This window comes from Pithys albifrons, chromosome 19, assembly GCF_047495875.1.
Source record: "Pithys albifrons albifrons isolate INPA30051 chromosome 19, PitAlb_v1, whole genome shotgun sequence".
Classification (NCBI taxonomy): Eukaryota; Metazoa; Chordata; class Aves; order Passeriformes; family Thamnophilidae; genus Pithys; species Pithys albifrons.
The window spans coordinates 10,177,417-10,204,670 of NC_092476.1; the positions used below are offsets into that span (position 1 = coordinate 10,177,417).

Here is a 27,254-nt window from a genome sequence, read left to right on the forward strand (position 1 = left end):
TCAGATAAATACATTATGCCCAAGTTCAGGAGCAGGTGTTTTCCTCTCCCCAGTAAAAGAATCCACAGGTAGGCCTTTCACTTTCCTTAACCAGGCCTTCTTCCTTGCTCTTTCCTGATCTTCTGTGGGCTCTGTCAGCTGTTCCTGACAGCGAGCTCTGGTAGCTGCCTCATGCCCCTGCTTTGCTGTCAGAAGTCTGAACCCACTGTCCCTCCAGAAAGGGTCTGCACTGTATGAACAAAAGGGCTCTGTCCTCCTGGAAACTTCATTTTTCATCTGCACAGCCATGCCACGTGTTGGGGTGACAAGCTCAGCAGAAGCTGCACAGAGATCAATGAACTGAACCCCATCTTTGGGGAGAGGAATAGCTTTGCCATGGCCACTGGGAAATTTCTTTTCTCCCTGCAAAACACAAGCCTTGGGACGTACAACACAGGGAGCAGGGATGGAGGACTTCACAGTGGGGCCATGCAAAGAATTTTTCAGCTTAAGCTGCAGCATTTTGGTTTCAAAGGGTGTAGAAACCTTTTTCATAGTCAGAGAATCACTGTGCAGTCTCACACGTTGGAGCTGGTCTGTCTGATCTTTGTTGTGTTGCAGAAGGGTTTGGGACATTGGTACCTTTTCAGGGCGGTGTTGCTGCTGTTCCTGGGGACATTCCTGTGCTTCCCTGGCTTTGGCAGAGTGCTCAGTGCTGGTGCTGACTCGGGCTGGCTTGCAGGTGTTCTGCAGTGTGCTGATGGTCAGGAGGAACTTGTTAAGGGACATTGAATAGCTCGAGTCTTGCCTCTGTTCACGCTGCAAAGTGGCCTCTGCCTCCTCAGGATGTGCAGGTGCAGGGAGGGAAGGGGCATGTTCAGGTTCACCATCTGTATCCAAAAATAAAGCAACACATTTGGAGTTGAGGATGATTTTTGTGGTAGTTGTTGGCATGTAGGGGTGACTATAAGTGCATCCCTTAAGGAAAGGAGTTTAGAGTTCTCCCTTAAAGAGAAAAGAGCTACCTGCAGTGTGTGGGGGGTCTTGCAGCCAATGAGATGCTTTGGTGCATGTGAGGTGAGTGGGCCAGCCAGTAATGTCATGACATGTTGGATGTGAGAGGATATAAAAGGTGTGGATGTTACTGAGAATAGAACTACTACTATTTACTACTACTACTACTACTATTACTATGAAGTACTACTGTGATCTATTAGCTATGAGGAAACTGTGAAACTTGAATAAACTCTTGTAAGCCTTCTGATCAAACCTTCTGATGCTGCTGTGCCTGAGCTCTTCTGACCGTCATTCACGCTGCCCCCTTGCTCGAGATCAGGGTGGCCCCAATAAATGGTGACCCCAAAATTGGCAGGGCAGTGCTTGAGTGAGACCAGGGATGGGGACTGGCTTGGCAGATGTGGACAGTCCAGGTCTATCTGTGGAAAGCTGCAAGCCAATGGTGCCACTGCTGTTTGCTCATCCTTGGCCTCACTGTGACACTGCCAAAAGAGGTAATTCTACCTTGGATAGCTGAGAATTGTCTCTTGCCATGAACTAGAGCCATTCTGTAACAGACATTGTGTTTGTGTGTGGAATAATCAAAGATTTCTACCAGCAAGTGACTTGTCTTGGAGCCTTTTCCCAAAGCACAAACTGTAGGACAAGAAAGGGGAGCATTGGGAGAGGTGGTGGAGAACCTGATGGCTTTTAGAAATAAGGTGGACACCTTTGGGAAAAGGCTCCAAGACAAGCCATTTGCTGGTAGAAATCTTTGATTATTCCATCTGGGAATCACTTGGAACCATCACCACTCAGAGCTGCACTTGGAAATCACAAGACATCCCATAGTCTGGCTCTGCCGCTCAGGGGCTGGAGAGTGACCTGTGCTGTGTGACACACACCAGGATGGACTGTGTGTCGTGTCCTTGGCTGAGAACTGGATGTGGATAATGACACAGGACTCTCAGTCCTATGTCTTTGCCACAGGGATTCATTTGTCATTTGGCTCCCCAGTGTCACACTGTTCATGCAGCATTTCTTCACAATACAACTCTGTTCCTCCAGGCTGGTTACCTGAAACTTCTGCCCTCTAGAAACAAATTTCAGAGAACATTTACAGTGCAGAAAGGCAAAATACAGCAAAAAAACTAATGAAAATTCTGCTTGTTTCTCTAAATAACAGAATTTAGAGCTATTTCATCTGCACACAACCCTGTGTTACCAACCCCAGGAGTTTGGGGCTGGAGACCTTTAGTTGGTACAGCTCTTCTGAAGGAAGAGTAGGCCTGAAAGTTTAAGATCCCAACAGATTCTGACTCTAACACCTGAGAAAAACTAAAGGAGACAAAGCCATATGGCCACAGACAATATTATGATCTCAGTTCTATCTCATTTTCCAGTTTCAGGTTGGCATTTCTTTGCTGGCTGACAGAATTTACACATTTTTTAAACAATTTTGAGTTGCTGCTATAGGTTAAATACCAACTACTTGAATAATTTGTGCTGGATACTCGTTTACCTGATAAAAGAAACAAATAGGACACCATGAAAACCTGGATAGCAGAGCTTGAGCTGAGCACCCATCCTGTGTGTTTGATTGATCTGAAGCAGCTCCTGGAGCCACTCCAGGCTCTGCAGGATCAGCTTTACCACTGCAGACCTGTTATCCAGAATGGGCCTGGCTTCTAGAGGTGCTTTATCTTTCTATTAATCCATTCATTTCTCCCAGGTGAGCTTGTCTGAGGAGTTACTGTCCTACCTGGCTGCTGGCAAGATGCTGAACAGAAGAATAAAACCATCTCTAAATATTGCTGGTGTTAATTTTTTCTTTATTACATAAACTCTCCACAACTGATGGGATTTCAGGTCTTTGTTAGTGTTTTGCTCTTATCACAGCTTCTAAATGTATTAGAAATAATCCAAAGATACTTGGTTACTAGAAAACCTTACAGAATTCAAAGACAGCAGAAAATGTTGATTTTTAAAAATATTATCTATACACAACCCATAGTTTTTTGCAATTAAAGTTAAAATATAGTGCACTCCCTGTTTGTTTCTACAGGTGTAGGTCACAGAATCAAAGAACCACAGAATATCCTGAGTTGTGTTGCCAAAGGGGGTTTTGTTCTGATTTTCACATTTTGTAGATTTTAGGAACACAGTAATTGTAGATTTTAGAGGGTTAATATTTCTAACAGTTTAACTTTAATGCCTTTCTATCACTACCCCTGTCCCAGAACAGGGAGCTCAAATTCCTTTAGTTAATTAATCTTTCCAAGGTAAAGAGCTGAAGGATATCAGAAGGGCTACAGAAAGAAACATAAACACAGGTCAGAGTGACCCAAAAGCCAGAACTGGATGAACTCCAAGAGACCTTTGTGTGCCTGAAGAAGAAGAGTTGATGAAGACAGAGGGTCTTGACGACCCCAGACCCAATTCCAGGGGTTGGACCAGGGCTGGACTGAGAAATGTGTAAAGCAATGATTGGAGGGATCTTATTATAAAAGCCATGGAAACAAGAACTGAGAGACACATGCATGTCATCCTGTGTTCCTGTGGGCTGTAGGCCTGTGATATTAAAAGACCTTTACTTTTTATCTTACCCTACACTAACGTGACTCAGAGTCCTGGTTTTGGGGGGAAGGGTCATTCACGGCATCAGTTGGAAGGGACTCACAAGGATCATCAAGCCCAACTCCTGGTCCTTCACAGGCCCATCCCCAAAAGTCACCCCCTGTGCCCCAGAGCATCATCCAAACCCTCCTGCAGCTCTGGCAGCCTTGGGGTGTACCCACTGCCCCAGGGAGCCTGCTCAGTGCCCACCACCCTCTGGGGGAAGAGCCTTTCCCTGAGATCCAACCTGACCCTGCCCTGACACAGCTGCCTGGGCAGTCTTAGTTGGGCAGTTATAAGCTGCCTGAACAGACTTAGTTCATTCCAACTTAGATGAATGTTAAAGCACTAATTTAAGTTTAAGGAATCTTTATCTTAACCTTAAAGATTCTGTCTGTGTTTGCAATTTTCTCATTTCCAATTTTAGAGAAGCCTCAACACCTGATACACCGAGACAGATTTGCAAAGTGAAACCAAAGCTTTCTGTGGTAGTCTCTGTGTTCTGAGTTTGCTCTGAGCTGCTCCAGCTTGTAGCATGTCTGTCTCAGCATAGCTCTGAGGCTGCTGAGAACTAAGACCAGTGTCATACTGGTGCACCACCCTCTGGGGGAAGAGCCTTTCCCTGAGATCCAACCTGACCCTGCCCTGGCACAGCTCCAGCCATTCCCTCAGGTCCTATCTTTTCCAAGTAGAGCTGGATCCAGCAAGTTGGCATCTGATGGCATTTTAAAAGCATGAGCACCTTCTTAGGCCATCAGGTTATTTGCAATATACAGTTTGACTGTGGAGCTGGAAGATTTGTGGTACACACTGTATTGAATAACTCTGATTTAAAAAAAATAACATCACTATGTTACAATTTAAAAGGTGTCTGTTCATATGCAGCTGCATTTCCCAGTGATGGCAGATCCTGAATGTAGGTGTTCTATAACTTTCTAGAGTATTTTTAATGAATAATTCAAGCCCTGAATCAGCAGTGTGTTTCCATGCCCACCAGCTGTGAGAGTATGAACACCACTGATGATTTCTCTTGAAAAATCAAAGAATCATAGAATGGATTGGGTTGGAAAAGACCTCCGAGATCATCAAGTCCAACCCTTGGGCCAACTCCAGTCCCTTTACCAGATCATGGCACTCAGTGCCACGGCCAAGCTCAGTTGAAAAACCTCCAGGGATGGGGAATCCACCCCCTCTCTGGGCAGCCCATTCCAATGCCTGAGCACTCTCTCTGCAAAGAAGTTTTTTCTTATCTCCAACTTCAATTTCCCCTGGCAGAGCTTGAGCCCATCGTGCCCCCTTGTCCTATTGCTGAGTGCCTGGGAGAAGAGACCAACCCCCACCTGGCCAGAACTTCCCTTCAGGCAGTTCCAGACAGTGCTGAGGTCACCTCTGAGCCTCCTCTTCTCCAGGCTAAACACCCCCAGCTCCCTCAGCCTCTCCCCACAGCACTTGTGCTCCAGTCCCTTCTCCAGCCTCGTTGCTCTTCTCTGGCCCCGCTCCAGCCCCTCAATCTCTTGCCTCAACTGAGGGGCCCAGAACTGAACACAACACTCAAGGTGTGGCCTCCCCAAGGCAGAGTCCAGGGGAAGGGTCACTGCCCTGGGCCTGCTGGCCACGCTAGTTTGGATCCAGGCCAGGATCCCATTGGCCTTCTTGGCCACCTGGGCACACTGGTGGCTCCTGTTGACCTTCCTGTCCCTCAGTCCCCCCAGGTCCCTCTGCCTGGCTGCTCTCCAGCCACTCTGTGCCCAGCCTGGAGCGCTGCAGGGGGTTGGGGTGGCCAAAGGGCAGGACCTGCATTTGGCCTTGTTGAACTTCATCCCATTGCAATCAGCCCATCTCTCAAGTCTCTCCAGATCCCTCTGCAGAGCCCTCCTGCCTTCCAGCAGGTCAACACTCCCTCCCAGCTTGGTGTCATCAGCAAATTTGCTGATGATGGACTCAATCCCCTCATCTAAATCATCAATAAAGAGGTTAAACAGGACAGTGCCTGCCTTGAAATATCTGTTGAATTTATACCAAACCCTTCTACAAAAGCAAAAACGTTTTACAGAAGCCTAAAAAGGACAGAACTATTGAAATGCAGCAGCACATCTACCAGATTGCTGTTGAAAACAGCAGCATCTGTGTTTTGGGATTGAAGGCAGTGGGGACTTGAAGTTATTTTTAACTCATTTTAGAAAAGCCAGAGGCTGAGTGTAATACTTTTAGATGTTCCATGGCTTTTTGGTGGCTGAGTCTTCGTTTTCTGGCGCTGAGGTGAGGATCTGCTCAACTTCCTTTTGGTCTTCTCCTTCTCCTTCACCTTTATCTCTCTGTCGGCAGCCAAGGAATAGTCCCAGGTGACATCCTTGAACTGGAACATCCACAGTCTGCTTGGTGAGTTGATCACCATCCTGGAGGAGGGAATGAAGAGCCATTAAAAGCACAGTCACCGTGGACATGGCAGTTCCTGCCTGAGGGACCCATTTATTTCTGGGCCTGAAACAGATCTGAGATAACCATCCCTTGTTGAAGGAAGCAGCACAATTACCCCCATTTTAACCTGTGCTCTGTATGAACTCTCTGGGGCTCTTCTTTTCATTCAGCTTTATGGAAAACAATTAGTTTTAAAATAATTAGGATGAAAATTGCCAACAGTGGACTGAGTTAGATCAGTGCAGTGCTGTAAGAAACTGGAAATTCCATATTATTAGGGGAATCAAAGGTAGATTGGAGGGGTATGATGGGTCTGGTTGGGATGGAGTGAGTTTTCTTCATAGCTGTCCATACATTACTGTGCTTTAGAGTTGTAGCCAAACCAGCACTGAAAACACACCAGTGTTTTACCTGTTGCTTCCACAAAAGCTGGGAACTGCCTTTCATTAATAGTGCAGGAACTTGGAAGGATTTTCCATTATTGGCTTTTATAAAGAGACTGTAGGTCAGGGAAAGGCTTTGTCAAGCCTTGACCTCATTCTCCAACCTCTTTAAAAAACTGGGTTCTGAATTCAGCTTTACAGTTGGGTCTGTATCTTAAGTTGTACAGAGACAGGAAATGGTACATTGCTGAATGAACTGAGAAAATATCTTTTCAGGCATTGTGAACAAAAACAGGTTACTGAAGCAGTCAGTAAGTAGTGGAGCCCTTTAAAAACTATTTCTGGGAAGGAAAAACACACAATTCCTTTAATTACAATGTAATCTACCTAATTTGGCTCAGAGACTGATGGCAGGTGGTGTCACCCACCTGTTTTCTGCCACATAGAGAGAAGATACAGGGTCCCCAGTGCTGTTGACCACCAACACTTTCAGGCAGGTTCCAGTCAAGAAGTTAAATACACGAATCTTTCCATCAGCACAGCCACTGATGACCCTGAGATAGAGGAACTCCACAGACAGAACGGCCCTGAAAACACAGCAGGGGAGAGCTGGCATATTCGTCATACTTTCACAAGGAGACAAGGTCAACTATCTCTTTTGTCCTGGAGGAGATGCAAAGATCTGGCTCCATCAACAGTCTAAATGAGGAGCTTATCAAAATACCCAAAAGCTGTAACAGAGAAGTCCTTCAGAATCACTCCACATCCAATTCAACCAGCCTGGTGCAACTGTGTTCAGTTCTGGGCCCCTCAGTTGAGGCAAGAGATTGAGGGGCTGGAGCGGGGCCAGAGAAGAGCAACGAGGCTGGAGAAGGGACTGGAGCACAAGTGCTGTGGGGAGAGGCTGAGGGAGCTGGGGGTGTTCAGCCTGGAGAAGAGGAGGCTCAGAGGTGACCTCAGCACTGTCTGGAACTCCCTGAAGGGAAGTTCTGGCCAGGTGGGGGTTGGTCTCTTCTCCCAGGCACTCAGCAATAGGACAAGGGGGCACGATGGGCTCAAGCTCTGCCAGGGGAAATTGAAGTTGGAGATCAGGAAGAAATTCTTTGCAGAGAGAGTGCTCAGGGATTGGAATGGGCTGCCCAGAGAGGGGATGGATTCCCCATCCCTGGAGGTTTTTCAACTGAGCTTGGCCGTGGCACTGAGTGCCATGATCTGGTAAAGGGACTGGAGTTGGACCAAGGGTTGGACTTGATGATCTCAGAGGTCTTTTCCAACCCAATCCATTCTATGATTCTGTGATCCTTCTACTGGAAGATGTCCCTGCCCATGGCAGGGTGTGGGAATGAGATGATCTTTAAGGTCTCTTCCAACCCAAACCATTGTGTGATTCTATCATAGAATCACGGAATCATAGAATGGATTTTGTTGGAAAAGACCTCCCAGATCATCAAGTCCAACCCTTGGGCCAACTCCAGTCCCTTTACCAGATCATGGCACTCAGTGCCATGGCCAAGCTCAGCTGAAAAACCTCCAGGGATGGGGAATCCACCCCCTCTCTGGGCAGCCCATTCCAATGCCTGAGCACTCTCTCTGCAAAGATTTTTCTTCTCATCTCCAACTTCAATTTCCCCTGGCAGAGCTTGAGCCCATCGTGCACCCTTGTCCTGTTGCTGAGTGCCTGGGAGGTACTACAGTCCCCATAGCAACCAGCCTGGTTGTGCCCATCTGCTGCCTTTTAAAATTCAGTTTTATGTAGGAAAGTCAAAAAAACAGTGTGATTCCACAATTTTCACTCTTCCATATACAATTAAAGTATCAGAGAATGGCAGAACATACAGTTGGTCAGGTTCAACATGGAACTGGGCCACCTCCAAGACAGCACAGTCTGTTCCTGACCAGGCAGTGTGATACATGTGGCATAGTTGGGATCCTTGAAATACTGGACTGTTTGTAAACAAGTGCTTGTGGATTTGCATTTCAGGTCATTGCAGGTCTGAACTGAGAAATGCTGGCTGTGATCATGTGGTGCCTGAGACAGCCTTTAAAACAAAAACTGTTGACAGTGAGAATATTCCAAATACTAAGACTGATAATTAAGGCATTTTCTTTTCCTATAAGGGATGCATTTTCTTTACAGGTTCAGTACACTGCTGAATACAACTTGAAACACATCAGATTCCTACTTGGGATGGAAGAAGGCTATTTGGTGTCTCCTGAGGTTTCCCAGCATGCTCCATCCCAGGACAAATCCATCACTGCTTCCTGTGACGAGGTGCCACTGATCAAAGGACAAGCAGTTCACTGGGCCTTGGTGCTTCTCTAACGTCTGCAAAGGAAAAGGAAAAGGTGCAACACTGTCAGCAATCTGGATGCAAATCTGCTGAGGTATCTTGTGGCATTCAGGGCACCAGCCCTATGCTCTGTATTGTTTTATTGGCTGTTACTGTACCAATCTTCTCCGGGGACACCCCCTTGTTGCGGAGGAGAAGGTTGCGTGCCCTCATGAGGTTGGGTGCTGTGCTGGAGGTGGTTTGTGCCGCCGGTAGGGTCTCCCATGCCAGACAGGTCTCAGCTGAAGGGTCAGACAAAGTGTGTCCACGGGCAGGATGGGCTCGCCAGCCGTCTGGCAACCATCCTAGGAGAAGGACAACTCCAACCCCAAACCCGGGCAGATGGAGCTCGTTTAGCCCTGTAAGGCCATCCATCTAAGAGAAGGATACTCTGACCAAACCCACGTCCTGAGGTATTCGCTGTCACCGTCCAAGCTCGCTCGGCCCTGGCAGATGAACCTCAGGAGTAAAGGGTGGGGCCAGTTCTGCACACGCTGTGCCTCACCTGAACAATCCATTGTGCAGCTTGAAGGGTTCACCCACATTGCCCGATATCGTACCAATGGAAGCCTATTCAGCCTAAGGTGACTGCAGGCCCACACCAAGCCCCTGAATCATCTTGTCCAGAGCTGCTTTTTGCTGACAGTGCCGCCCTCGTTGCTCACACAGCAGCAGCTCTGCAGCGCTTCACATCCTGCTTTGCAGAGGCTGCTGAGCTTTTTGGGCTGGAAGTCAGCCTGAAGAAGACGGAAGTTCTCTACCAACCTGCACCTCAAGGAGTCTTCCATCATCCTCACATCACCACAGGCAATTCAGAGCTTAAGTCAGTCCAGCAGTTCACCTGTCTGGGAAGTATCATTTCCTCAGACGGTAAGATTGACAAAGAGACAGACAACAGGTTGGCAAAGGCACACAGAGCCTTCAGAAAACTCCATAAAAGAGTCTGGTCCAATAAACACCTGAAGAAAAGTACAAAGATCAGTGTCTACAGAGCCATTGTACTGTCTGCTCTTTTAGATGGGTCTGAATCCTGGGTCATCTACCGCCACCACCTGCGGCTCCTCGAACGCTTCCATCAGCGCTGCCTCCGTTCAATCCTAAACATCCACTGGTCTGATTACATGACCAATGTGTCTGTTCTGAACAGGCAGGGTCAGCAGTATGGAGGCCATGCTGATGAGAACGCAGCTGTGCTGGGCAGGGCACGTCTCCAGGATGGAGGATCACCCACTGCCCAGGGCACGTCTCCAGGATGGAGGATCACCCACTGCCCAGGGCACGTCTCCAGGATGGAGGATCACCCACCGCCCAGGGCACGTCTCCAGGATGGAGGATCACCCACTGCCCAGGGCACGTCTCCAGGATGGAGGATCACCCACCGCCCAGGGCACGTCTCCAGGATGGAGGATCACCCACCGCCCAGGGCACGTCTCCAGGATGGAGGATCACCCACCGCCCAGGGCACGTCTCCAGGATGGAGGATCACCCACTGCCTTCCCAAGATTGTGCTCTGTGGGGAACTCGCCACCGGCTGCCGCAAGAGAGGAGCCCCGAAGAAGAGATACAAGGACTGCCTGAAACAACAGCTCAGCCTTGGCCATATTGACTGCCCCAATGGTCCACTCTGGCCTCCAATCGGGATTCATGGAGACACACCATTCACGACGCTGCTGCTTCCTTTGAGAATGCACAGAGAGTCAGTCTGGAGGAGAAAAGACAGCGCAGACAGAACCGTTCCTTGCCAATGTCACCCAGGGAGACGTTCCCCTGTGCCTTCTGTGACCGGACCTGCCTATCCCGTATCGGCCTTTTTAGCCACCAGCAGCTTGCAGCAAGTGTGGGTAGTGCCCTTCCCAAATCTTCGTTCGCCAAGCCTGGCCATGATACTGTACCAATGCACCCTGTGGATATAACTCTGTTAGTTTTATAGTCACTTAAAACAAATATTCTGGGCTTGTTGCTGCTGCTGAGCTACTAGCATGGAATTAACATCCATTTTCCATCTTTATCATGTGTGATAAACAGATGTTACTGTACCAAGACCTTCATGATCTCTGGAATCTTCACCCAGGAGGGAAGAGACTGGGCTGCCCTGGCTACAGGGGAAGGGCCAACTGCAAACTGAGCTCAGCTGGGATGGGATATCTGAGATTCCCTCAGTTTGCACCTCTCTTCTCCTTAGGTGAAGAACTTCACTCCTCTCACAGATATGGACTGATAATAATTTTGGATGCCTGACAGGATAATTCATGGACTCTGGCCTCAATGCTTACAGTGCTGAGCAGTTACCCAGATGCTTCAGCTTTAAAAACAGGCTCTGAGAGCAAGTTTCACATTTTGGGCCTCTAAATTTTGGTACCTCTCCAGTTTAATTACTCCAGCCACAAGTTTGTCAAGCCCTCCCACACTCTTCCCAGGTTCTGAATGTTTGTACCAGAGAAGAGATGAACATATCTCCAGAGAATGAATAATGATGGGTGTGAATCAACAGTTGTTTGCAAGTCAGTTCTTAAATTATGTTTTATTTCTTTTATTGGTTTAGGCTTCTGTCATGGTTCTTTTGGGGGTTTATTTTCTTTCTTAGAGAGTCTTTGTAAAAGCAAAAACCAATGATAAACCAGCACAGAATTTTGATCATTTAGCACAAAATTATCCACCTAAGAAGCAACTCACCTTGATCAGAGCCCCTGTATCAGCACCCCAGACCTTCACCAGCCCTTTCTCACACCCACTGACCACGTGGGCCCCGTCCATTTTCACTGCCCACACAGGACTGTTGTGCATCAGAGTGTTGAGACATTGCCCAGTCTTCAGGTTCCACACTGTTAGGGGCAAAGTGGAGAAATATTAAAAATACATCTGCCCAAATGATGAGTTTCGCTGAGTACAACATGAAATAAAAAATATGATTGGAATTACAGTCACACCTTGTACCTGCAGCTCTGTGTGGAGCTGAGTGTTCACTTAAAGGGTATAATTGCATGGCAAAAAAACTGAATGTAAAGTCCAGGAAATAGCACATCTTTTTCATCTTTATTCTACATGGAAACCTCTGGCAAAGCTGAAAGTTGATAGCACTTGCCCAAGAGCTGGTCTGGCATTATAGCCACATACCCATTAATAGTGAATAAAAGCAAAAATACTGAGAATTTAGTCAAAAAGACAACTAGAGACTGTGTGTGTGCATGTGTGTCCACAGCTTTGGCTCTTCTGGAAGCAAAGATATGGGACACTAAAATTCACCCTCTGACTTACACACTTCCTTCCACACTCACACAATGCCTGTGTCACACTCATTCTGACTCTGTGTGCCCTGCCCATTATCCTCTCCTGTTGGCCTTTGGCTCAAAGCTCCTGGCCTTGGCTCTCACCTTTCACCATCCCATCTCCAGCTCCTGACACAAACTGCTTGTTGTGCAAATCCAGGCAGGTGATTGTCCCATAGTGACCATTAAAGCTTTTCAGACAGGCACCACTGTGTATATTCCAGCATCTGCAAAGTATCAACCAAAGAGAGAATACGGTGATCAACTTAATTGATGGGTTACTCATTCATTAACAAGATGCTCAGAGAGGTTGTAGATTGCCCAGGGAGTTGGGAGATGCTCCATCTCTGAAGTGTTCCAGCCCAGGTTAGATGGAACTTGGAGCAACCTTGTCTAGTGGAAGGTGTCTCTGCCCATGGCAGGGGTGTTGGACTAGAAGGCCATTAAAGGTGCCTTCCAGCACAAACCATTCCATGATTCCAGGATTGTCTTGTGCTTAATGTACCCAACTCTTCTCTCACATACACAAGGTTAAAATCAGGAGTTGTTCCACTAAGGTTTCAGAGAATTTGGAATTATCAAGTTAGGCTTAGTATTAAAATGTACCCATATAGTTTTATTCTCCCTAGATTTGCCGAGGGACTGGTATCCCATGGCACAGCCCCAGCTCACCTGATGCTGAGATCAGAGCTTGCAGTGAGCAGGAGCCCTTTCTCCTCACTGAGGTAGAGAGCTCTGATGCTCCCAGCCTGGCCATAGAGCAGAGGAGGCACTTCCTTCACTCCTGGCACTCCAAGCAGCTTCACTCTTTTGTTGGCAGAGGCAACAGCTACCAAGTTCCCACCACTGTAATGGATTATTCTTCTTTTGTCTGATCTGGATAAGAAACAGTGACTGAGAAGAGCTTCAGCCAGCTGCAAGGAACAGCAGCTCTGAGGCTGTGACAGGCATTTCTCTGGTGCCCAGCTGAGCAACCTGATGGGCAGAAGTGGCTGAATCCTTTGCAGGGCACCACGACCACGGTCTTAGTTCTGCACACCCAACTTTGTATTGGGAGGGTGGGCTTAAAGAGGGGTGAGGGCTCCTCCCAGCCCCATAGCACCATGGATCCCTAACCCTTGGGCTTTTAAAATAGCTTCTCTTGGTATCTTTAAATAAAAATGGATTTGTCATGGAGATTCCTTAACGCTGATGCTGAGAGACCCTTCTCCAGCCATGCATTCTCATAGAAGGCTCACAGAAGTGGGACAGGTTTTCTGAAGCAGCTGTTTGGCCCCACAGCCAGGCAAGCTACTCACTGCTCCATGAGGACAAGGGTATGGTAGGAGCCACAGAAGACATTTCTCTCTTCCAGCTCGATATTGTCAGTTTTCAGGTTCTGATAGGCTGCATGCAGAGTGACTTCCTCTGTCTGATGGAAAGAAAAATAGGGAAAAGTAACTCAGGGAGGCAGAAATGCAGCATTATTCCATAGAATTAAACATACTGGTTCCCAAGGGATGGCCCAAGGGAGACACAAAGGGTTGCTAAGGAACAGCCAGAGCACAGGAAGTCCTTGGTTAGTCCAGGGTTGTTCCCATGCCACATTTCATGGCAAAAATTGAAGCCCTGAGAGCTGCCCCCTTTATTTAGTGGGAAGAAGGCCCAGCCCTGGCAGCACCCCTGGTCTCAGGGCTGTGTGTGCAGCTGGGGATGCACAGGATGAGGCAGGAGTTGGGGAGTGCCTCCCCATGTGAGAAGGTGCTGAGCAATCCCGGGTCCTTCTGAGTCACTCACAGTGGGGCAAGCCAGAAGCAGGAGTGGGAGAAGAGCAAAGCAGCTCCAAATTCACTGTCTTGTCTTCCAAGACTTGTCCTCCTTCCTCCCCAAATACTCAAATGCAGGATCCATGGAAGGCAAATGTCTTCCAACATACCTTTGATTTTTGTTTCTGGTTGGTGTCTTTGTCTTCAATGACATCACCCTCTTCATTTAACTGTGGAACTTGCACAGTGACTCTTTTAGCATAGTTTGAAATGGGTTTTCTAGGACACAACTCCTGGAATAAACCAGTTGAGACAACAATTACTGCAAAGCCCACACCACAAGGGAAGCTGCTCATGTGCTGATGCTTCAGCATCTCTGTAGGATGCTGAAGTTACACACTAAGTTTTCTGCAGATCACAGACTATTCTGAGTTGGAAGGACCCACAAGGATCATCGAGTCCAACTCTTAAGTCAACGGCCCACACAGGGGATTGAACCCATGACCTTGGCATTATTACAACCAAGTTTTAACTGAGCTAGCTGCCTTGTTGTTGTTTGAGACCTGCCTTGCATTTATGACTTTGTCTATCTAAGGTTTAACTTCTTGTGAAAAGTAATTACTTCCTCCCCCCCCAAACTCTAATCTTAAGCTTTTAATAAGCAGCAAGATCTTGAGCATCTCATCTTTGGTTGGGACTCAGCTGGTTCAGAACCGAAACCCACTGAGATGAGAGCCTCTCAAAACACCTTGGTCAACATTTAAGATTCATTTTTAGCATGTGAAACCTTCCATGAAGCCTTCATTGAAGGTTAGCTCAGAGATGACTGTCTGTGCTCACTTCACAAATCAAAGCATGCAAAGACTCCAAAGTGTCTCTTGGGGAATGTGCCTTTACATCTTGCTCAGTGTATGGCAGGTCCTGCTAATCAGGACAAGCCTTTCCTACTAGTTCTGCTTTCCTGTGTTCCAGCCACCACCTCCAGCTCCTCACAGACACTGCATTTCCATTGCCCTGTCTGGAGCAGAAAAAGCTCATTTCTGAGCTGCCTCAGGGAACTGTGGTAGCTCTGCCCAATTTTGCACTCTCTCAGAAGTTCAGTATTTTCAGTATGACCAAACTCTGCTTTATTGATGACAAGAATGTTTTGATCCATTTTTGGGTTACAGGCTCTCTAAAGGTCAGTAAAAGCTGTTATCTTGTGCTGACCTGAAACAGTGTGACCTGGTAATGTGCTTTTGCTCTGCAGATGGAGGAAGAAGGGACTGGCAGAGTTGGGAGGCAGCCTCTAGCACAATTATCACCAATGGCTTGGGCAGCAACAAAACACCTTCTTTTTAGAGTGCCTAATAATGGCAGGAGCCCAGGGGTCATACCTTCAAACACAGGAAATCCTTCTGCACTGTCATTCGACACTCGCGTTCCTTCTTGACTTCTCCGGCCAGAAAAGCCCAGTGACTGTTCACATCACAACATGCACTGAGGGAATTTTGATCCAAAAACCCTGAGAAATTAAAGGGACAGAATAGCTAACCCCTATCCACACTGGAGACCATTCCTTACCCTTAGGGGAGACCACCCCTGGAAAATCAGAGCAGCTTTACCCAGGATGTACATGGAGAGCTGAAGTGGCAGGCAGCGAGTGAAGTCCTGGGATTGGCTGACTTCAGAGCAGGAGTGGAGAGATGCAGGAACCATGGTAGCATCTTCATCAGATAAAAACATAGCTGAGTTGTCCTCTGCATCAGGACCCTGCAGAATTCAGTGTTTTGGGGCTGGGAGCATGTTGCTGGTAGGTGAGCACCAAACAGACAGAAATGTACAGTCCAGTGTCACACTTCAACACCCTGCAGTGCAGGGCAGACACCAGCTCATCCTCAGAGGATCCCTGGTCACTCTCCAGCTGAGCCAGGTCAAGGGGACTCCCTGTTTGTCCCGTATTTTTAAAGAGCTTAAATCGAGAACTTCTTTATGTACCACTTGGGACTTAAAGGGGGAATTAGGGGGAGATTTGGCTTCTTGGGAAGGACTTGGACACCTGGAAGAGAACAACAGCCCCTTCCCCAGGAAAGCAAGCCCAGAGCCTCCGGCTCTCAGGTGCACATGATGGGCCTCCCAGGGGACCCCAGAGGCAGCAACACGTTTCTGCACTGACACTTTTTGCCTGGGAGTAATCCTTGTCCATATATAACCCTAAATACAAACCATAACCCACACTCTAACCCTAACCCTGTGACTAATCATCCATATGTAACCCTAAACTTGAACCCTACCCCTAACCTGAACCCTAAGCCTAACCATACCTAACTCTAACCTTACCCAACCCATAACTGTACCGAGAACCAAATTCCCTAACCCAAACCCTCACTCTCTGCCAGAGCGTCCAGAGGGACCCCCCCAGGCCCTGAGCCACCCTGTCCCAGCTTGGTGCCGCTCACCTGCCCCTCTGTCCCGGCTCGGTGCTGCTCACCTGTCCCCCTGTCCCGGCTCGGTGCCGCTCACCTGCCCGCACTCTCCCAGCTCGGTTCCGCTCACCTGTCCCCCTGTCCCGGCTCATTGCTGCTCACCTGCCCCCCTGTCCCGGCTCATTGCCGCTCACCTGCCCCTCTGTCCCGGCTCGGTTCCGCTCACCTGCCCGCACTGGCCCGGCTCGGTTCCGCTCACCTGCCCGCACTGGCCCGGCTCGGTTCCGCTCACCTGCCCGCACTGGCCCGGCTCGGTTCCGCTCACCTGCCCGCACTGTCCCGGCTCGGTTCCGCTCACCTGCCCGCACTGGCCCGCCGCGCTGCCACTCACCCGTCCCCCTGTCCCGGCTCGGTTCCGCTCACCTGCCCGGCCGGTCCCGGCTCGGTGCCGCTCACCTGCCCCTCTGTCCCGGCTCGGTCCCGCTCACCTGCCCGGCCGGTCCCGCCGCGTCGGGGCTGCGCGGCGACCGTTACCGTAACTCTCCGACCGCCGGCCGCACTCCTGCTGAGAGCTGCGCAGCTCGCGGGCAGAACCCGCTGATCAAGGGGGTGACGGGAAATGCCGGAATGGCAGGAGGTGCCGAGGGGTGCCCGCGGATGTCGGGGTGACGGGGGATGCCGGAGTGACGGCAGCCCCTTTGGGATGGGTTCCCGCAAGCAAAGAAGGACAGGGCACTCCCGGATCCTTTTCCCCAGAAATCAAGCCCAGAGACTCGGGCTCTCAGGTGCACATAATGGGCCTCCCAGAGCACCCCGCAGACAGCAAGACCTTTCTGCACTGACGCTTTTTGTCTGGAAGTGATCTTTGTCTGTATGTAAGCCTAACCCTAAACCCAGCCCTAACCCTGGGTGTAATTTTAATCCGTAGATAACCCTAAACACCCATCTTAAGCCAAACCCTAAGCCTAACTGTACCTAACTATAAACCCTAACCTCTCCTTAACCCTGACCCTAACCTTTCCCAAAACCTGCACTAACCCTAACGACTGTAAGCATAACCCTAACACTACTGATCCTAACCCTGAGCCTAACAATAACCCTAACCCTTACCCTAATGAATGGAAACCTAACTCTAATGACCCTAACCCTAAACTCTAGCCCTGATTGTAACTCTAACCTTAACCCTAATGACCCTAAGCCTAACCCTGTTCTCTAACCCTGACGACCCTAACCCTAAACGCAGTGTCCCTAACTCTGACCTTAACCCTCTCACCCAAATGCCCCTAACCCTAACGAACCTAAGCCTAAACCTAACACTCAACCTACCCCTAATCATAATGACCCTAAACCTTAACCCCTAAGCCTAAACCAACACGCTAACCCATAACCCCAACCCTACTTTTTGGCGCGTGTGGCAATAATCAGTGCTCATTCTGCGTTTGTCAAAGTCAGGTTTGAGATGCTGTGCTGTTGTTTCCGCTGCAGGCGGCGGGATGTGTGTAACGTGCAGTTGGTGCGTTTGTTCGCTGGGTGACACTGTGGTGTGTAGGTGTTTAGTTGTCATTCCATAGTTTGTCCTGGAAGAGGCAGTGCGGGTGTTCCCGTGCCATTGGTGTGTTCGCTCCCTGAAGGGCAGTGCTCTTTGTGTGTGTGTGTGGCTCGGCTTCGCGAAGGAAGATTTGGGCAGGGCTGTCCCCACGTGGGTGTGCCCTTCCAGCCTGCGCAGTGGATTTCAGGTGAGGCTCAGCGTGCGCAGAACTGGCCCCACCGTTTAAGTCCGGAGGTTCATCTGCCACGGCCGAGCGAGCTTGGACAGTGCCAGTGAAGTCCTCAAGACTAGAACCTACAGCACCCGGCATTGCCCAGGAGGTCTCCCATCCAAGGACTAATCCGGGGCTGACCCTGCTGAGCTTCTGAGATCTGACGGGATCAGATGTCAGGGAGGTTTAACTGCCCAGTGCTCTTTGTAACGCTGTTTAATTGTGGTTTCATCCTTTGTGCTGTCCACAGAAATGGTTCATGACTTCACATTGTTAACATGCTACTCTTTTTGTGGCTCTGAGATCAGCTCAGTTGGTTAAAACTTGGTTGTAATAACACCAAAGTCATGGGTTCAATCCCCTGTGTGGGCCATTGACTTAAGAGTTGGACTCGATGATCTTTGTGGGTCCCTTCCAACTCAGAATAGTCTGTGAATATTATCTGTGAATTAGGTGCCCAGTGTGTGTATGGGATTTATAGCTGTGTGCAATTAGTTATTGATTAGTGACTCATTAGGGTATGTGAATGAATGACTGCTGTGAATAAGTGGGTGTCAGGTGGAGGTTCATGCTGAAATTGTGAGTCCACCTCCCAACACTGAATATGGATGAAGGCTCCTCCCAGACAAAAGGAGGGACAGAAGGGTCTTGCTGCCTGTGGAGTGCTTTGGGAAGCCCATCATCTGCACCTCAGACCCTGAGGCTCTGGGCTTGCTTTCCTGGGGGAAAGGTCTGATTGGTCATCTCACACATGCATGTGGAATCAGAGTAAGGGCTGGTTCATCCATCATTTGGGAGAAGGCAGGAAGATTAATCAGGTCCCTGGTCTCACCTGCCTTCAGCAGGGCACAGCTACCCCTACCCAGGACAGGCTCCCTGCTGTCCCCCTCCCCTTGTTTGCAGGGAGCTGCAAGCACCCCAGCAAGCCAACACCCACCAAAACGAGCTCCAAGACCCCTGTGGAACCCCAATTTTCCCCTCACCCTCCAGTTCCAGGCTTCACAGAGACCCCAAGCTCCACTGAAGGGAGAACACTGTGTGCAATAACCCTCAACCCCAGCCAGGGGGAACAGGAGGGCTGGGAGCACATCCCACCCTGCTGGCTCTCCTCAGACACCCCCAGAGTTACTCTACCAGCTGCACACGGAGCTGATCTGGCACCTGGGGGCATTTGCTAGAGATAAATATTGGTGTGGAGGACCTGAGAAGCACAGCCTGGTGCTGAGACAGCAATCTCAGTGTTTTTGAAAGGTGAGAGAATTAAGATGGTTCAGCCTGGAAGAGGCTCCAGGGAGACCTTAAAGGTCCTTCCAAATGGGCTTCAAGGGAGCTGGAGAGGGACTTTGTACAAGGGCCTGGAGTGAAGGGTCAAAGGGGAATGACTTCAAAATGACAGGGGCAGGGTTAGATGAGGTATTTAGAAGAAATTCCTCCCTGTGAGGGTGGGCAGGCCCTGGCACAGGTTGCCCAGAGAAGCTGTGGCTGCCCCATCCCTGGAAGTGTCCAAGGCCAGGTTGGACAGGGCTTGGAGCAACCTGGGCTGGTGGGAGGTGTCCCTGCCCATGGCAGGGGGTGGAACAAGATGATCTTTCAGATCCCTTCCAACCCAAACCATTCTATATTTTTTTTATATCTCTTTTACTTTCCCACACAGCCCTCCTGAGCTCTTCTGTGCTGTACCTCAGCCTTTTCATTGCAAACCTGTGCTCTTTCTCCAGCTGCTGATGGAGCTCAGGTGGCTCTGTCTGTCTGTCTGTCTGTCTGTCTGTCTGTCTGTCTGGGAAACCTCTCCAGGCTCAGAGCAGTGGGGATCAGTGTTTGGAAACATGCAGTAAACTCCTGAGGATGCACAAGATTCATCTGAAGATTAAAGCCACAGAGGTAAATCAGCTGAAACAAACTGCATGTTTTCCTGGCTCAGTCTATTCTGGGACATCCAAACACCTGGGAAAGGTAAAGATGCCCCAGGAACAGATGTGGAGCTGAATGCTGTATCTGAGAGGCTTGCACTGGGAAGAACTGGATGCAGTGGGAAGCACACTGGTCTCCCAAGGCACGTTGTGCTGCTCACTGCTGAAGGGAGGGTCCTAGGCCATCACTGAGGCCAGGCAGGGTGGGCAAGTATCTGGATCATTTTTCCCTTTCACAGGTATTTAAAGACAACTCTCCAGAGGAGGTAGTGGCTCTCCCCTCCCCACATTCCTGAGTCACTTTTTGCTCAGTGCTCCCTTCCTGTGGCCCACAGTGGGAGAAGCTGTCACTGTCCTGGCCCAGCCTTGCTTGTCCCCTCCAGGTCACTGCCAAGTTTGTCACTGCTGTGCTCCCAGTGCAGTGACTCAGGAGGAGACACTCCTGACAGAGACTGAGGCAGCTCAGGAATGGCACTATGGCTGGCCACAAACCTGCTGGGTGATAATTTCCCATCAAACTCCTTTCTGATGGAAAGTGAATGTGAAAATATGAAACACATTTTTTTCTGGAAAGATTTTGGGGCTCTACTTGGGGTTTGGAGGAACATCAACCCAAGGTGATGCAGGTGTGGGTTTAACTCCTCTCAGAGCTCCTCTGGCCTCTTCAAGGCTCCTCCAATTTGTGTCTTGCTCTGAGCAGCAGCACATCTGGCTGCACACAAGCACATCTGGCACAGGCTCAGCCACCACACCTCTGTCCGAGAGCACTCACAGCTCTTGGAAGAGCAAGCTGGTCACAAGCCAGTTCCCAGCAAAAGATGTGATTCCTCCTGGAGAAGAGGGTTGGAGGAGAAGAGGGAGGAGGTTTGGGTTCAGTCCCTGCAGAAGAGGGAGATGCTCAGCAGAGGGAATTAAATGGTGTTGGTGGAGAAGAGCCTGCACTGTCCTACCCCACCAGGGCAGAGCATTTCCCAGTCCAGCCACTGGGTCAGGCTGTGTTTGGGCAGGACTGACAGGAACAGCCAGGACCTCTGCACCTGCTCCCATTTTTGGCCACACAGCAGGACAGCTTGCAGGTGTCAGGCCAGGGATGTTCAATGCCACCAGCTGGGCTCATCCCAGCCAGGCTCTGGGGGAGCTGTCCCACGGCCACACCTCTCACCAAATCTCTCTCAGATCACCAAAAAGCGACTGGCAATGGATCTCCACAGCCCTGGGATGCCTCTGCTCCGATATTTTGATGTTTTCCCCCTGCCCCATACTGCTGATGGCCAGAGGGGTTCCTGCCCCCACCAGCTCTGCAAACACACTCAGCCAAAGTAATTTGGAATCCCAAAGGGGTTTGAGAGGAGAGGATTGTGTTGGCTGGAGGGCAACTCACAGCAGGGCCAGGAGCTTCGTAGCTGAGGCCAGGAGGTCACTGTGACTCACTTGTTTATCCCGTCCCACCCCATCCCATCCCTCCTCTTCCCATGGATTGCTCCAAATTCTTGGCTTGGCTGCCTGCAAGTGGGGAACGTTGCTCGTGGGGAGGTGATGGAGTGGCTGGAATTTTGGCAGGGGGGGTGAGCAGCCTCTTGGTGACTGACACTGTTTTGGGTTTTTTTTCCATGGCAGCCAAACAATACAAAGAAATCACTCAAACAACAGGAAAAGAAACAGCCTTGGGGATCAATTTGAGCTGCAAAGTTTAAATCCAACAGAAAATTCCCACTTCTGTGGGTGAGCTCAGGCAGAGCCTGTGGCCACCTGCCTGGACACTGAGGGCATTTCAGTGCAACACCTGTTGCCACAGTAGGGTTTTTGAAAAGTGAATATCTCTAATTAAACAAAGAAAAAAGTCATTATACTTTATTATATTTATACTTCTAAATAATTATATATTATGTTTTCTATTAGGAAATATTCTATATAAAATAGGTTCAAATATATATGCATTTATATATTTTGCATTTTATATGATTATTCTATTTATTAATGTATAAATTTAGATAAACTATTAATATATAGATGTATTATATTTGTTTATATTTTATATATTTTATTAATGAAATAGAGGAAACAAACAAATCACCCCAGAATTTGTGACTCCAGGTCACCAGACAGGAGGTTTAACAAGAAATAACTCCCAGGAATAATGAAACTTTGCATTTGTCTTCTTGAACTGCTTGATGGAACTTTGAGTTTCTCTTTGGAACGTAAAAAATGTACCAAAAAACCCAAAACATGGTGTTGGTGTAGTGTCTCTTGCCAAGTGTGCAGGTAAAAAAGAGAAGGTAGAAGTTATCAAATAAACTTTGATCAGCTGATCCACTTTGCCTGAGGACAGACCAGGAGGGAAAAGCCTCAGGAGTTTGTGGGACTTGGGAGTAAAGTGAGTCCAAACCACTTCATATGGACCCCAAACCAGTGGTACTTTGTCCTTTATTCTGCTGACTTTCTTCTTAGGGCTTTTGGAGAGCGGGGGTCTGTAGGGAAGCAGAATGCTGCAAGGCTTTGGGATCTCTTCAGGAGCAGCTGGTTGTCTTGGTTTGAGATGAGCAACTGCCAACCCCCCCAAGCACAGGGAGAAAAGCCTCCCTCCTAACACCAGGGAAAGGGAGGAAAAGAGAGGGGAAAGAAAAAAACCACTTCAAACTGCATTTATACTAAAACTACATATACTTTTCACAGAAAGGAAGAGACAATTAGAAGAGAGTACAAATATACACTCACACAAGTCTGGAACAAGTTCCCCACCTCAACTTCTTAACGAACACACAAATTCTACTGTCCTAACTACACATTACTTAAGAAGAAGCTTATTCCCCAGGGAGACAAACCCAAGCAGAAAGGAGAGACCCAGAACAACACAGTTTACTTTCCTGAGATACCCTGTGAGCCAGTGGTGGGCCTGGTCCTCTCCATTCCCCCGGGACACCATCGTGCATCCTCCCAAGAGGAGGCTGAGAAGTGACTGCCTTAACCACTCCCACACTGGTTCTTACTTCCCTGGAGATGATGCCATAATGTGGGATGGAATACAAAGTTACTGGCTAGAAGAGGTCAGCTGTTAGCTCAGCCCAGCTCAGGTCAGCTGAGAGCTTCGGCCTAGTCCAGACTTCAGAGCCCAAATTTAGGCCCACCGAGGTGAACCCATAACACTGGTGAGACCTTTCTGCCCCAGAAATCAAACCAGCAGGGTAGTGTCTGCTCCAAACCCACATGGAAAGACCCATGTGACACGAACACAAAAACCTCCCTGCCTTTCTTCTTGCACCCTTCACATCCATGCCAGTTCTACAGGAGATTCCCAGGTCCCACCTTGGGCATGAAGCAAAGCTACACCCCCAGGCTTCCCTGCTGCCCTGCTTTGCTGCAGCTCTGCTGGCTTAGACTAAGCTCTTCCACTTACACTAAGGCAATTAATGTTATCCTAATGCCATTTCCCCCGTCAGCAGCCCAAAGCCTCTGAGGGGCCCCACTCACCTGGGGGTCTCTGCCATGAGGAATGAAGGATGAATAAACACAGCTACAAAGCATTTCAGCCTCTCCCCCTTTCCCCTCTGCCAGCCCAGGGGTGAGGCAGCTCTGGAGCCACTCACTGCATGGCCCAGACTGGCTAATGACTAAGCTGGGAGTATTTTTGGTTGCTCTTAATAATGCAGCAGAACTTGCTGCATCAGAGCCTGGCCCTAATTACAGGGTGAGTGTCATTTGTCATCACTGTGTTCCTCTCTCACTGCAGTGTGATGCTAAAGCCCCTGTCACACCCCTGGGAGGTCATGTCTGGGGTTTGCCATGAGATGCCTCAGGAAAATCCAGTTTTACACCATTGGCCAACCCTGACCTGCCCTGGCATGTGGGAGAGGCACAGCTTGGTTTGTCTTGGTAATAAAGTGTGGGGTTTTTTGGTCCCAGGGCTTTCTCCTGGTGTCAGGTAGGCAAAGTGGCCAACACAGGATCCTTGGTAGCCAATGAGGAGCCAAAACCCAAAAGGAGGTCAAGAGTGGCCAACCTGCCATCAACCACGACCATCTGAGGGTCAATGGTGACCAGCATGACATAAACAGCAGCCAATGTGAGATCAACAGGGACCATCTTGGGGTCAGCCACCATCAACCTGTGACCAACAACAACCATTTTGGGGTCATTGGTGGCCAGCATGGCATCACTGGTGGCCAGTGAGGACCTAGAAGCCAACAAGAGGTCACCAGTGGCTACTTCAGGGCCAACACAGACCAGTGTGACATCAACAGTGGCTGTGATGGTCAAAGCAGTGGAATTCTGGGTGCTCATTGGAGATGGATCTCATTGGCATGTTGTGGGCTCAGCTCCTGGTGTGGCCCTGGCAGCACAGGCACTGACCAGTGCTCTGGGCTTCAAGGTACCTGCAGGTCCAACCCTGCACCCTCTGGGTGTTCAGCACTGGAGCAGCATCAGGCCCTTCCTTCATCTAACTACCCACTGCAGTTAAACCAAGCAGACGGCTTGGCCAGGTTTTCCATGGCTTGCTCATCCCAGGAGGAGGATGAGGCTGGTCCATGAAACATCTCAAAGGTCTCTGGGAACCCTGTGGGGCACTGGGCATGGGTCCTGCTGCAGGTATGAGAGGCAGCCAGGTGGTCCCACCTTTCCAAGCAGAAATGTGTAATTCCAGACTAAGATGAAGTCATTCTCTTTGATTCAATAAATGTCATCAAACATCTGCTCCTGGTCTGTCATGGTTTGAGATTTACCAGAGTGGCAGCAGTGGATGGTCAGTACAGTGGTGGCAAAGCAGAGCAGAGCACAATCCCAGCATTGGGAACAGCCATGGGAAGGGCAATGGTTAATCAGGGACTGCCAGTCTTCATTTGGATTCCTTCAGTGATTGGGAAAAAAAGAGACAGACGTTCTGCCTGTTAATCAGAGTTTGCACAGAAGGCAAAGCAATGCAGGCTCTGTTTGAAGTGCCTGCAGGATCCATCCCTCTCCAAAGCAATGCACATCACAGGTGGACATGCCCTGAAGGTCCCTTGGCCTGAGAGCTGGTGTGGAGACAGCCCAGGTATCCATTAACCCTCAGCTGGGACATGTGCCAGCTGGAGTGTGGTCCTGCTCCCCAGGCACAGCCCTGCTGCCACAGTGGAATCAGACAAACTGGAGGAACCACCTACGATGCAAGTCCAACCCCACTGCAAGGAATGATCTCCAGCACCAAATTTGTGATGGAATTGAAAAATACTGCTAAACTTTCTGATGGCATTTTAGTTTCTAATCTTCCCCCTGCTTCGCTGTGCCAACCATCCGATGTGTGTCGGGTGTGAAGAGCGAGGGGTGGCCGTGGGTGCACCAGGCTCTTCCCATACAGCCCCTGCTTGCTTAATTACACAGCACCCATTCATTTATTCCTCCTGCAATTCCCTGGAGAGCAGGGCTGGCTGCAGCAGAGGGGGCTTGGTTTGTGCTGCTTGTGATGGGTCTGGATTAGGGACAAAGGGTGCAATTCCATGCTCTGAGTTGCTCCAGGAAAAGAGCCTGCTGCTCTCCCTGAACCCTCACTCCTACTAGGACCAGGGTCTCACTCCCAGTTTTCCATAAACATGGCTCTATCCTTAAAAAATATTTGGAGATGGCAAATCTTGCACTATGCTCATGGAAAATGAGCTGAGAGTTACCATGCTCCCATTTTTCCAACATCCCAGCAGGATGTTTGGGAGTTGTTATAAAAATCATCTAAAGGATGTAAAATCATGGGATGTCTTCTAACAGCTGCACTGCCCTGAAACCTTCCCGTCCTGCTGTTCACCTTCCTGCAGTAATCATGGAGAGGAGAAAAGAATCCTCCCCTTCTCCTCTGCTGCCTTGCAAACACTCCACGTCCTTACCCAGGAACACGCTGCTCCTTTGCTTCATGTGTTCCTATTTACAACATCCATAAACCTCATTAAAACCTGTTAATTCCAAGAATGGCAAAAAATACCACTTGCACTTGACACAAGAGAGAGTGATGATCACACCTTCCCAAACAGGTCTGGGAGAAATGCACCCTGGGATCTGAGCTGGTGACTTGGCACTGGCACCATGTCCCTGTGGATGGGACATGTTCCCTGGGGATCAGGAGCTCCACCGCTGGGACTTTCCAGTTGGAAGGGAAACACTTTCCTCTGCATTTCTGTAATAAGTACCAGATCCTGGGTTTTGGGCTTGCAGCCCACAGAAGGCAGAGTGGGGCTCAGTAAGCCTTGTGTCTCCCTCCAACTGAGAGGTGAGAGCTTTGGGATGGGGACAAGGGGCTCTCACTTCCTCTGTACCTCCTCCACCATCAGCCAGGTCCCCTCTCCCAGGGGATTTAACCCCCACAGTCTGTACAGCAGGGAGGGAACAGGATGGAGCTGAACCCTTCATGGAAGCCACCAGCACAGCCCCAGGCAGCATCATCACTCCTTAATCATCCAAAAAGGGGCAGCTCCAGGGCCATATGCCACTCGGTGGGATGGGCATCACAGAGCCAGGTGAGCAGATGGCAGGTGGAGCAGAACTGCCCTTCCCAGGTGCACAGACACGTGCCAGGTGCAGCAGCCAAATCCAAGTGGGAATGGGGAGGAGAGGGATGCTGCAGGCGCCCAGGCATGGCATCACAAAGAGCCCTGCTGCTCAGGAATTTGCTCCTTCTCAGTGCCCTAATGGTTATTTACACTTGCACGGGACTGAAGCAGAGAATGGAGAGCCTGGTGCCTCCTTTTGCTCAGGGAATGGTGGAATGGAATTGAATGGAATGGAATCCTGCAGAGGATGAAGCAGCAGCTCAGCCAGGATAGAGCAGGGATCTGGGGATGGTCACAGGGCAGTTGGTGTCAGCTGGTCTTGGACAGGCTTAATTGGGCAGGTGGGTGCCCACCAATCCAGGGACAAGGGATGGGACCCCATTGTGAGCTCCTTGATATCCTCCTCTGCTCCTTGCCATCCTTTCCTCCTGTTTTTCTGCTGCAGGGATTGCAGGCACCTCTTCTCTCCTGCCCCTCATTATCTCTGCCTCCTGGAACAGAAAACAGGCAAATATGATCAAAGCCCTTTCACAGGGAACTTATCAGCTGCAGGAAGGTCAAGAATTTTATTGCTGCTGGGAGAGCATCCCTGGTGTTCATGGGGTGTCAGCAGCACAGCAGGGGCTGTGGCTCCTGGTACCTCCACATCACAGTGCCCACCAAACCCTGAGAAGAGGTGGGGTGGGATGTGGCATCTGCTTGTGATACATTTGGGGAGCAGGCTGGGTCATGGGGGGATGGATGTGGGTCAGGAGGAGGGTGTGCTGCACCTGAGGGTACAACCAGGCTAGTGCCTGGCTCATGTCAGGGCTCTTGACTGTCAGATGGTTTTCCACTAAAATGGTCTGCTCTGATGCTAATTTGCTTTGACCCATCTGGGCCAGTGCTATCAGATCTTGGAGGTTCAATGGCATGAAGATGCTGGGGGTGGATGGGA

General features: G+C 49.5%; 1 protein-coding gene across 1 annotated transcript; it reads right to left on the bottom strand.

The window, feature by feature from the left end:
* LOC139680786 (F-box/WD repeat-containing protein 10-like) lies at positions 1-15,431 on the bottom strand. Its single transcript, XM_071573691.1, has 11 exons — positions 15,338-15,431; positions 15,110-15,237; positions 13,904-14,026; positions 13,287-13,399; positions 12,661-12,864; positions 12,094-12,215; positions 11,396-11,544; positions 8,576-8,718; positions 6,821-6,979; positions 5,797-5,987; positions 1-869 (listed from the first exon to the last, which is right to left on the bottom strand). Exons 1-11 carry the CDS (start codon positions 15,429-15,431, stop codon positions 1-3), a joined length of 2,295 nt encoding a protein of 764 aa, XP_071429792.1.
* Positions 15,432-27,254: the final 11,823 nt, after the last annotated feature.

Coding starts and splice junctions, on each gene's coding strand:
- LOC139680786 (XM_071573691.1), bottom strand. CDS start 15,431: ATGGTTCCTGCATCTCTCCACTCCTGCTCTGAAGTCAGCCAATCCCAG. Junction 15,238..15,337: donor GCTCTCCATGTACATCCTGG/GTAAAGCTGCTC, acceptor TTAATTTCTCAG/GGTTTTTGGATCAAAATTCC. Junction 8,719..11,395: donor ATACAGGGGCTCTGATCAAG/GTGAGTTGCTTC, acceptor TTTCCTTTGCAG/ACGTTAGAGAAGCACCAAGG.